General features: G+C 39.2%; 1 protein-coding gene across 3 annotated transcripts; it reads left to right on the top strand.

The window, feature by feature from the left end:
* The first annotated feature begins 641 nt into the window (after window positions 1-641).
* On the top strand, window positions 642-12,091 carry LOC110094812. 3 transcript variants are annotated; one of them, XR_002302912.2, is made up of 2 exons: window positions 642-1,108; window positions 3,697-5,173. XR_002302912.2 is itself a non-coding variant. In XM_028695728.1 (2 exons), exons 1-2 carry the CDS (start codon window positions 994-996, stop codon window positions 11,890-11,892), a joined length of 522 nt encoding a protein of 173 aa, XP_028551561.1. In that variant the 5' UTR covers window positions 642-993; the 3' UTR covers window positions 11,893-12,091. The 3 variants fall into 3 exon arrangements, 1 of the variants encoding a protein (XP_028551561.1); XR_002302910.2 differs by lacking the exon at window positions 3,697-5,173 and adding an exon at window positions 1,310-1,509; XM_028695728.1 differs by lacking the exon at window positions 3,697-5,173 and adding an exon at window positions 11,486-12,091.
* The last annotated feature ends 206 nt before the right edge of the window (window positions 12,092-12,297 follow it).

Below are 12,297 nucleotides of genomic sequence, written 5' to 3'. Positions count from 1 at the left end.
TGTTCAAGTCCTTGGATCTTCGATCCAAATTTTGACAGCCTCCCGGCGTCTCCCCCGTTTTAGGGGAAAAACCAAGAGGCAATATTTCCCCTCGATGCTACATGAGCGCTTCAGGTAGGTGTCAAAAGACATTGCGGTTGCAAAATATTTTTAAAATCCCCGCCCGCTACGTGAGCGTTTAAGGGTTTGGATCACAAGTTAAAAAAAACACAGATTTCCCCCTTTGCACTACGTGAGCGTTCGGGGGTACTTATATAGAAAAAAATACATTTTTGTATCCCCCTCGCCGCAAGCGCAACAGCGGTTTTCCCCCTATAACGCTACGTGAGCGCATAGGGGATTTGCAGGTTCGTTGCTAGCAGTGAAGAGGAATTCTTAAGTCGCCGCAAGCGTCCAGTTTCCCTCCCTAAAACGCTACGTGAGCATGTAGGGGGTTTGCCGGCCCGTTGCAAGCCACGAGAAAAGAATCCTTGAGTTGAAAATTTTTATACCTTAACAAATGGTGATAACAGCGGGATAAAAAAATAAAAAAATATCTTTTTTTATAATTATAATTAATTAAAATTATCAATAACTAATTATAATTTAAAAATAATTATAATAATTAATCATATTTAATTATAAATGATAATAATGATCTCTCCCTCCTTCTCTCTCTCTCTCTCTCTCTCTCTCTCTCTGGGATCGAAAGAAAGAGCAAGGAAGGAATCGGGATAGACAGAGGTCGGAAGGGGCTAACGGCGTTCGGCCTTAGGAATCGGAGGAGGCAACGGGATCGGGGTCTTTGGCCGGTTGCAGGTTGGGTGAAGGGAGGAAATTGGCTTCTGGAGTTGATGGACGTCGGGCAGAGAAGAAGAGGGAGGAGGCTGGGTCGGAGCTCTCGTGTGGGAAGAGGAGTGAATGGGGAAGAAAAAGCTTGCGGGATTTGAGCGTGGGAAGAGAAGTGACCGAATGAGAGCTTCGCTCCCATTTTAAAGGCGCAAAAAGGCAACGATGGAGGTGAGTATGGGACGACTGCAACGGCGCCAAATTGCAGGCCTGGGCAATGTAGCAAGCGGCGGGGATTTGACTGTAGCAAGACTTCCGTATGGGTTTTGGATTTCAACAGGTATGTAATGATTTTAGCCTTTTTTTTTATTTTGCTTTGGCTGTGGAGTAGGGATCAACACGGATCGAGATTGAATGTTATTGATTATATTTATTGAACTGAGCAAGCATATTGACTCTTCTTGCATTGAATTGAAAGCTTTAGTGAGTTTGGATTACATATGAGATTTTTAGCTCATTATGTGAATTTTAATGATTTCAGAACATGGAAGGGATCAGGATTAGGTGGAGTGAGATTACTAGAGATATGCAAGTTTATTTTGATTTTATTTATTTTTTTTTATTCTTTTGTAGTCAAGACTCAAGAGCCAATGATAAAGTGTTGATTGTATTGATCTTATGGCTATTGTATATTAATTTTGGGATAACGAATATAGTTAAATATTTTGATGCATATAATTATTAGATGCTTCAACTGGATATGTTGAATTATATTAATGATTTATAGAAGCTATATAATGATAAATATATAATTCTTCTAATTTTTATACTAAGCCATGAAAGGGGAGTTAAAGGCTAAACATTCAAAATTTAAATTTCAATATTTTATTATCATCACAATTTCAATAATTTGATATTAAGTCATTTTATTATTCATGCATGGTGATGACGCTCTCTTGGCCCAGGATGCTATCATGAACCATTAATTTTGATCTTGTAATTGAGCCATTATAATCTTTGATTTTAGTTTGGATTATTAATCTTGATATAGTGGTGAGGCCATGAAAATTTTATGCATAATGTTATACAACAATATCTTATTATCACTAAAATGTATACACAGGTCATGGGCATCCAATCAAAATAAAAGGTCGAGGAGGAGAATAAGTGGATAATATACCTTAATTTCTAAAATGATGAAATAAATGATGTTTGTTTTCTTTTTATCTTTTACTCTTTGACTTTTCGTTGATTAGTATGCCAGATCTCCAGATCTATGGGTCTTTTAAAATATTATCGTTTTATATATGTCTGTATTCCTCATATCACAAAAAGACTAGGCAAGTTTGCAACCAATTCATGTAGGGCATCTCCTTGGTGAACTCGCCTAAATTTAGAGCGACGAGGTTTTTAATAGGGAAATGCTAGATCGGTCAAGCCAATTATTCATGATTATCGATAAATATCCTTGGAAGAATAACTAATGATGATTAGTGCCATATCAATCTTCGAGAAATGAGAAAAATGTGGCATTTTTGTTTCTCAAGGGAGTCATTCTATCATTTTTCTTCATCTTTATGGCTATAAAATGAAGGTAGGGGTTGGAGGACTTGACCATATGATCAATTCCTCGGCTCTTGCCTTTCTTCTTGCTCACCCCCAAAATGTAGTGATGGTGTATAAGCTAATTTGAAATGAAATGAATTTCTTCCATTTTTCAAGAGCTTCTTCCATAATTCGCTTGGCCCCTCTCAAATGTCCAAGGGGTATAAATGCTTTTTTAGAGAAGTATCATGTTGAAGAGGAAATGATCACCTTTCTTATGGTTCCAAAAGAGTGAAATACCCAAATGGCTTCAGCCCAAAGCAATTTTGGCAATGCATAAAGTTGTCCTTTAAATAAAAAATCATCTTTTTTCTTAGTTAGTTCCATACTATATTGACACAATTGACTCTTAATTACTTTTTAGTTTTTCAAGGGATAAGATATAGCTCTAAAGATGCTGTATTTCTTCCTACTGCATCCGTAGGGCAAGCATTTATATTTGATTCCTTGCCACCCTAAAGTCCTAAAGGCCATAAGCTTAATATAATCGATAAAATTTTGAAAATATCAATACTTTGCATCCTTTGGATGGTAATTAAGTAGTTTATCTCCATGACCCCTAGGATACTTGTACGATTGAGATGGAGGTTTAGACTAACCCTTCATTGCTAAAGATTTTTGTTAGCAAATAACAAGTGGTGTATCCATTAAATATCTGCAGTGGAAGAGATGCTTGAATGGAAGAAGAAAGAAAAGGATTGGTGTGAGAACTTGAAGGATTTAAGCTCACTTGGGTTGACGAAAATTTCAATATTGGAGAAAGTAACGGAAGAGTTGCATCTTAAGCAGTCTAAAGCTTGTGAAACCAGGGAACAAATTTAGAGTCCTTTTGCTTACCTGAACTGGTTCTAAAGCTGGAGCTGGAGGTCAATATTGCTTACTTGAAAGAAGAAAGTTAACATTTGTTGAATGAAAGCAAATGAAACTTGAAGCAATTAGTTGATCCAATCATAATATTGTTCTCCATTCTGATAAAATCTTTGAAGCTCCTATAAAAAGGTTGTCTGGATTGTTGGGCATCAAAGATACTGTAAATGGTAATGCTTATTTAGCACAACAGCTGAACTAAAAGGTTAGCTGAAGCTCTTTACACCATGAAATCTCGGGAAGAAGAGCTGTTATTGACAGAAGATAAGTTTCTGCACTTCATGTAGAAAATATCCGGACAGAATTATTCCTATAGTTGGAGATTTCAGAAGAAATCTGCTGTTCATCATTTACGTTCCAGGAGAAATTATTTTTGAATGTTGTTCTGCATTTTGGGATATATTCATCGCGAGGACAAATAATGAGCATTCTGACGTTGCTTCATCCTATGTATAGGCTCAGCAAACGAAGCTTATGGAACAGCAACACCAACACAAATTGCAAATGCAGGAACAAGAGTTGTGACCACCAAGACATCATCAGTGGCAGCAAAGTGCTTGTGTAAGAAAATCTGTATCGTTGGATTCTGGGGCAAATCTCAGTAGACAAGTGAAATTATGGGGCTGTTTGGAAGCAGGATTTAGGCTGAATTTGAGGCGGTTTTTTAGTGAAATCCAGCCAAACGGCCTAAAATGCAAAACCAAATCTCACGGCGGAAAATTCCGCCTTTTCATGCTAAATGTCGGATTTCAAAAATCCTGTTTTTTTGTCGGATTTACGAAATCTATTGGCATGAGAGTAAGAGTCCACTCATTAAATCCGCTCTATAGCCAAAAAGTCACACGGGATTTAATAGGATTTATCATGAATGTTACCAAACAGTTTTCAGGATTCAGACACCTCTGGATTTCCGAATTCCAGATTTAGAGGATTTATGAAATCCAACTAAATTCAAATCCTGGGTGCTACCAAACAGCCCCTAAAGATGCTTTTGGATGATTTAGTATCCTGGATCCATCTCCTTACTATGGACAGGAAATTGTGCAGCCCAAATTCTGGTTATTAGATATGAGTAATGGACTGGGCCGAAGGTTGATTATCTTCAAATGAAGGGCTGGCCGTTTAACTGGATTTAACAGACAATGCAGAAACTTTAGTGCTCAGGCGCTGAGACCTTCATCTGTAAAACCAGTTTCCACTCTTTTCGCCACAGCACTAAGCTTCAATTCAAGTTCAATCACTAGGAATACTTGGTAGTCCATCAATTGATTCTCTCATAGTTCGCCAAGGGCTGTCAGACAAGATGAAGAACATCTTGTGAAGATTCGACATTCCTCAGCACAAAAATGACCGAATTTTTTAGGGATTAATTTAGAGTATATTCTTGTTGGGAGGGGTTTCTTTATGCAATCGTACCATGACGAAATCTCTAGGATTACAAATTTTGCGGCAACGATGTTGATCAGCTAAGTTGCTTGCAATGATTGTTTGAAAAGGCTAGCTTATTTTTAACATTCTCGAGCATGGAGGTAAGTTGTTCTGTTAAATCTATTGCTGCCTTACTTTTACAATTGGGCAAAACAACAAGATCCAATGTATGATTGGGTTTTTTGGTGTTTACTATACTGGAGGGGGAGCGACATAGTGCGCTTTGTCATGGAATTGTATGCAAATTCTGCCTGACCTAACACTTCATCACATGCTTAGGGTTATCTTTGACTAAGCAACGTAATTTGTTATCGAGCATCCTATTTACTTCTTCAATGTCCATTTGACTGACGGTGATATGCTCAAATTTAATTGAAGTTCTGTATGCATGCACCTTCATAATTCCCTTCAAAAGTGACTAATAAATTTTATGTTTTGATCTGAATTGAGACTTCTTGGAATGTTGTGAAAACGAACTATGCTGTAAAAGAATAAATGAGCTATATTAAGGACATCAAAAGTTTTTTTTTTTCAAGTTATAAACTGTTCCATCTTTGATATTCTATGTACAACTATCATAATTGAGACAAAACCTCTTTTTGTGGAGGGCAGCCCGAGAATGAAATCTAGGCTTAAGTTCACTCAAATTGAATAAACAATAGGAAGATGAGTATATAAGTCAGTATTTTGTCTACCACCTTAACAAGTTTGACACAAACCTTTTTAGGAACCGTAACAAGTCTCTACTCAAATGAGGAAAATAAAAAAGTTTTAGTTGCGATATTGTCTTTTCATTGCCAACATGGGCAGCTAATCCTTAGCTACATATCTCTTTTATAAGCTGTTGGTGTCAGGATGACTTGGGAATGCACCATAAATTATGTTTGAAAAGAAAGCTAAGGTAGATGGAGAAATCTATAGTGGGAACGTGGTTGATAAATGGATTTCATGAAAATAAATTACACAACTTTTCTAAAAGTGGTTTAAGCACCTCATTCATTTGGCAAATAAATGTAGAAAGTGCATTGCGTAAGCCAAATGGCACCAACTTCCATTCAAGCAAGCCTTGGCTAGTTTTGAATGTCGTCTTCCACTCATCCTCAGGGAAAATTTGGATTTGGTGAGAACCGCTACGAAGAACCAATTTGGAAAAGATGGCCAACCTAGCTAATTTATCTAGCAGTTCACTAATTCATAAAACCAAGAAGTAGAATTTGACTGACTTTGTTGATGGCTTGGTTGACGCCGGGTGAACCTATCTTGACTGGTTCAACCAACCAAACCTACTTCCTCTCTATTGTTAGATGTTATTTCTTTTTCTTATTGTAATTTCTATTTTTTTTTAATAATTCCATCCAAAATGACCCTTGAGGCTACCTTATAAATAAAGGGTCATCTCCTCCCTTTATTCAAATTTTTTGAGATTTGAAAGAGTTTGAAAAAAAAAAGCTAGGCTATTCTGGTTTCTTCCGTATCCTAGTTTTCTCTAGGTAGTGTCTGATTTTTCCTCCTCCGCAGTCTGATGTCATTTTGTATCCGATCCGACAAGATGTGACCTTAGGATAAAGTTTTGTTTGTTTAATTATCTGGGTTGGAGGTGGTGGTTGCCTCCCGTGTCTATCAGCCCAGGCAGAGCTAACTTTTATATAAATCTAACTTCTTGGCCTCTTTTCTCGGAATGTCAGTCTAGCATTAGCAATTGAAGTTTAACCATCGCCACTTTGAACCTGTGTCGGACCCTTCTCCTTTTCCATTATCCAGTGGAAGCATAAAAAAAATCTCTTTCCCCTTATTCCCCGTTCCCATTCTCCCATGCTCGAGCTCCACACACTCTTCCACCGCCACATCTGACATCAAAGCTGACATGCCATTGTCAAATCCGATTGCAACACTCCCAAAACTAGTGATTGTCATGGGCTCATCGGAGGCATAAGGGAGTTCAGATACTAACTCCAGGCTGCCAGATTTGGCACCACAAGTTTTCCCTATCGCCACAAGCTTCCAAAGTATTGAAATTGCACTTGGCTTATCTCTGCCGCCAGACAGCTCCTGGAATGTAGATCCACTTAGGGAATTGGTTTATTTAGTAATGCTCATCACCATCGCTCTTCTTCTCTCCGACTTTGCTTCTTGATTTTAGTTTGCACTGTTTCACACACACATCCCAAGGTCGCAGCCCATCTCCCGCATCGGTCAAACCAATCTCGCACTCTTCGCTCAACTCATTTCTAAGCTTAGTGTGCTTGTATGTAGCTAAGTGACATTATCTACTTGTAAACTGCTATATTTGTTACACATCTTCCAAACTCTATTCGTGGGCATATCATTGTGTATTCTACTACTACCATCTATGTGCAGCTTGTTGTATACATTACATGCCCTTTGTCTTCGAAGGTGAAATTTGTAATTGATGCGGAGCATCCCAGCTTATATGGGACCTGGAGGAGTATCTTACCCTTTTTATTCCTAGTTTCTGTTAGAATGTGGAATCTCCACTACCTTAGTACTATAGTTAGTTACATAGCACTTTTATACTTTTTATCTTTACGCTGTTTATAGTATAGGAAGTGTGGGAGGCTTATAACCCGCAAGGGGTCTCCTGGATTGATAATATATCTCAATACAGAACTTTGTTCCTTGTTTTTGCTTTCTTGTTTCTCTATTTTTCCATCTTATTGCAGGTATCTACATCATATTTGGTATCAAAGCAAGGATGGCTGAGGGTAGCAAACGGTTGGCTACCGGTGAAGATCGCAGCCTTGAAGCCTTATGGGTTGAACATGCCAACTTGGCGAGAACGACAGAAGCTCTATCTGCCGACATCAATCGATTTTTTGGCGAAATGCGCTGAGAACTAAGGTTGATTGAAGCACGTTTGGACAGGAACCAAACCGCTCAGATGCTACCGCCGGCAACCACACCGGCAACGAGGTGTGGGTTCGTTGCAGACAGGGAGAGACTGCCAAATAACTTAGTTCCAGAAGTTTTGGAATCTGAAGAAGAACTGGAAATTTATAACACACTGGATGTCTCCGACTCCGAAGAGGATCTAGGAATGGTGCAGAGACGACGTCCGTGGCCCAGAGACAGACATCACAATGAGTTCCACGTCAAACTTGATATACCATTTTTTGATGGTAAATTGAACATTGAAGATTATTTAGGTTAGGAGAGGGCAGTCGAAACTTTCTTTGAGTATATAGAGATTGATCCAGAAAAACAAGTGAAGTATGTGGCGTGTAAGCTCAAAGGGGGTGCCAGTGCGTGGTGGCAACAAGTGATCCAATCAAGGAGACGTGAAGGAAAGGGTATTGTCCGCAATCGGCTTCAAATGAAGCAACTATTGCGTGGACACTTTTTACCTATTGATTACGAGCAAATGTTGTACATGCAATATCAACACTGCTCCCAAGGATTGAGAACCGTGAATGATTATATGGAGGAATTTTATAGACTCAGTGCTAGAAATAATTTAAATGAGACGGCAAATCAAATTGTGGCTAGATACATTGGTGGATTGAAAGATGCAATCCAAGATAAATTGGAATTAAATGCAATTTGGTCGTTCTCCCAAGTTGTGAATTACAAAATTAAGGCCGAGATGCAAATGACCAGACACAGTAGCAATCGTTCACATAGAAGAAGCTCGGAGCAATTTGTCAAAGGCAGTAAGAAGCAATTATATAGTTCGGCCACTGGTGCTAAGCCCTTGTCACCGGTCACAGCAGTAAATCAACCCCCTAGCTTTGGGCAAAGAGCAGCTGATCCTAGGAACTATCAAAGGAATAAGGCTCCATTGAAAGACAACTCTTATACCAAGCCAGCCAATATCAAGTGCTTTAGATGCTTCCAACAGGCTCACAAATCCAATGAGTGTCTGACTCGCCCTCAGCTACAACTGTTAGAGGCCGAAGACGAAGAGGGAGAAGACAATGCAGTGGGCTGTCAAGAAGAAGATCTTGAAGACGTGGCAGGAGATGAAGGTGAGGCCATTGTTTATGTTGCAAAGGTTGTTGCTAGCTCCGCTGCAACCGATGGAGTCGCAGCGAAATGCTTTGTTTAAAACAAAGTGCACTATCAAGGGAAAGGTTTGTGATATACTCATTGACAGCAGATGCACACGGAGAATGTCATTTCGCGTGCGGTGGTGCAAGCTTTACAATTAAAAACTTCTAAAAATCCAAACCGATATAAGATTAGTTGAGTCAAAAGAGGAGTCGAAATAGCAGTAACTGATATGTGCAAAGTCACATTTTCTATTGGTCGTAACTATGCCAGCTAAGTTCTTTGTGATGTGGTAGATATGGATGTATGTCACTTAATCTTGGGAAGGCCGTGGCAATTTGATGTCGGGGCAAATTATGATGGCCGGGCCAATACTTATTCCTTTGAATGGAAAGGAAAAAAATTAAGATTGCTGCCTCGAGTGAATGAACAACAAGTCACCCCTACAACCAAAACTGCATTGTTTGCGGTATCGGGATCAGCACTAGTTAATGCTTGGCGTGAATCTACTTGCATTATGGCTTTAATAGTCACATAATAGAACCGTTCAAACCAAAAAGAGTTTGTATGTGCTGAGGTTAAATCTCTATTACAGCAATTTCCAGATATCTACCCATCCGAACTGCCATCTTAATTACCTCCCATAAGAGCAGTTCAACACTAGATTGAGCATGCACCAAGCTACATTGCCAAACATGCCCCACTACAAAATGAGTCCCAATGAGCACAAAATATTGCAGCAAATTATTGATGAACTATTAGAGAAACAATTGATCCAACCAAGTCTTAGTCCATGTGCAGTGCCAGCACTCCTCGTCCCGAAGAAAAACGTCAGTTGGAGGATATGTATGGACAGTCGATCCATAAATAAAATTACTGTCAAGTTCCATTTTCCAATGCCGAGGATGGAAGACATGCTTGACAAGTTGTCGGGAGCCAATATTTTTTCTAAGCTGGACCTTCGGAGCGCATATCATCAAATCCGAATTCGACCGAGTGACGAATGGAAAACCGCGTTCAAAACACGCCAAGGTTTGTATGAGTGGAAAGTAATGCCATTTGGCTTATGTAACTCTCCCGCAACTTTTATGCGCTTGATGAACGAGGTATTGAAGCCTTGTCTAAACAAATGCTGTGTAGTATATTTTGACGATATTTTGGTATTCAGCGCTTCGATGGAAGATCACCTGTAACACCTCTTGAGCATCTTTACTATATTGAGGCTGAACAAGTTATTTTTAAACTTTTCTAAGTGTGAACTTGCAACCAAACAGGTGTCGTTTCTTGGCATTATCATCTCAGCGGAGGGGGTGAGCATGGATCCGCGGAAAGTTACTATTATTATGGACTGGCCAACTCCTCACTCTCTTTTTGACATCTGGAGTTTTCATGGGCTAGTTAATTTTTATCGGCGTTTCATCAAAGGATTCAGTATTATCATGGCCCCCATTACTGACATTTTGAAACAAGCTCAGTTCACTTTGTCAGAGGAGCAACAAGGAAGTTTTGAAGCCATCAAGGTTGCCTTATCCACTGCACTGGTTTTAGTTCTACCTGATTTTGACAAGCCATTTTTCGTCGACACGGAGTCTCCACCATGGGAGTGGGTGCTGGTTATCTCAAGACAACAAGCCAGTTGAATTTTTCAGCGAAAAACTTTGCCCGTCAAGACAAAAATGGACAGTGTATGAGCACGATTTGTATGCTGTTATTAGAGCATTGAAACAATGGGAGCACTATTTATTACATTAAGATTTTGTTTTATGCAGTGATCATAAAGCTCTTCAATACATAAACACTCAAAAGAATATTAATCGGATGCACGCGTGTTGGATTATTTTTTTGCAAAAATTTACTTTTGTGTTAAAACATAAAAGCGGGACACAAAATCGTGTCGCCGATGCCTCGAGTAGAAGAGCTGCTCTTATAACCCAACTTCAAACCGAGCTAACAGACTTAGAATGCCTTAAAGAGTTATTCCCCACAGATGAATATTTTCGAAACTATTGGCACAAATGCTTGCTGCAGCAGCCGTTGGCTGAGTATTCGGTACGCCATGGTTTTTTATTCAAAGACAATTTATTGTGTATTCCGGATAGCTCCTGGAGGCAGCGAATTATTAAAGAAACCCACTCTGGAGGATTAGCGACACACCTGGGCAGAGATAATACTATCTCCCAACTCCAACGTCAGTTTTTTTTACCTCATTTGTGATGAGATGTAACCAAGATTGTTGAGAGGTGCTCGGTTTGCTAGAGTTATGAGGGAGGAAGTCAGAACACTGGTTTGTATCAACCGTTGTCAGTGCCAGATTCAATTTGGGAAGACTTAAGCTTAGATTTTATGCTGGGATTACCGCGATCAAGCAGAGGCAATGACTCCATAATGATAGTCGTTGACCGCTTTTCAAAAATGGCACCTTTCGTAGCCTGTAAAAAGACATTCGATGTTCTCAACATTGCAAGGCTTTTTTTTAAGAAAATTGTTTGGCTACACGGAATTCCTAGGAGCCTTATGTTAGATCGTGATGTCAAGTTTATTAGTCATTTTTTGAGGGAACTGTGGAAGCTGTTGAACACTCAAATTTAGTTGAGCTCGTCGTTTCATCCGCAAACGGATGGACAGACTGAAGTAGTAAATCACACACTTGGCAACCTATTATGTTGCATAGTACAGGATCATCCCAAGCAGTTGGATGATTTGCTCGTCCAAGCAGAGTTTGCATTCAATTAGATGGCGAATCAATCTACCGGTATGTGCCCATTTATTATTGTTTATACTAAAATGCCAAATAAAATTCTTGATATTGCAGTGATTTCGAAATGCAAGAGCAAAGCTGCATCTGTACTAGCTGACCAATACACCAATTTCTTTTCTGATGTGCGAACGAAGCTTCAAGCTTCAAATGATAAGTACAAGCTAGATGCAGATACCCATAGACGGGAGAAGTTGTTCAATCCCCGTGATCTGGTATTTGTTCGCCTTCGCAAGGAATGGCTTCATGCCGGTAGTTATTCTAAACTTGGCAAGCAGAAATGGGGTCCCTTCCCCATTAGTAAGAAGAAAAACAACAATGCATATGTTTTTGATTTACCGGAGGAGTTCAATACATCACATACTTTCAATATTGCTGATATTTATGCATATGTACCACCGGATGATAGCACCACACATTTGGATTCAGCTAGTCCAGACAATTTTTTTGGCGGGGGCGCATGATGCGGAGCATCCCAGCTTATATGGGACATGGAGGAGTATCTTACCCTTTTTATTCCTAGTTTCTGTTAGAATGTGGAATCTCCACTAACTTAGTACTATAGTTAGTTACATAGTACACTTTTACACTTTTTATCTTTACGCCGTTTATAGTATAGGAAGTGGGGGAGGCTTATAACCCGCAGGGGGTCTCCTGGAGTAAGCAGTTTTTGATAATATATCTCAATAGAGAACTTTGTTCCCTGTTTTTTCTTGCTTGCTTCTCTGTTTTTCCATCTTCTTGTAGGTATCTACATCAGTAATGTGAATAATGAACCCGACAACATTGTTGGTTGATATTTACATTTTAAATAACACAAAAACTTTTAATAGTTGTGGGGAACTTCATGTTTTCAATTGTTGTTACTT

This window comes from Dendrobium catenatum, unplaced genomic scaffold, assembly GCF_001605985.2.
Source record: "Dendrobium catenatum unplaced genomic scaffold, ASM160598v2 fragScaff_scaffold_670, whole genome shotgun sequence".
NCBI classification, from domain to species: domain Eukaryota; kingdom Viridiplantae; phylum Streptophyta; class Magnoliopsida; order Asparagales; family Orchidaceae; genus Dendrobium; species Dendrobium catenatum.
Note: the sequence above shows the minus strand (reverse complement) of the source record. Positions and strands in the feature narration are given on the sequence as shown.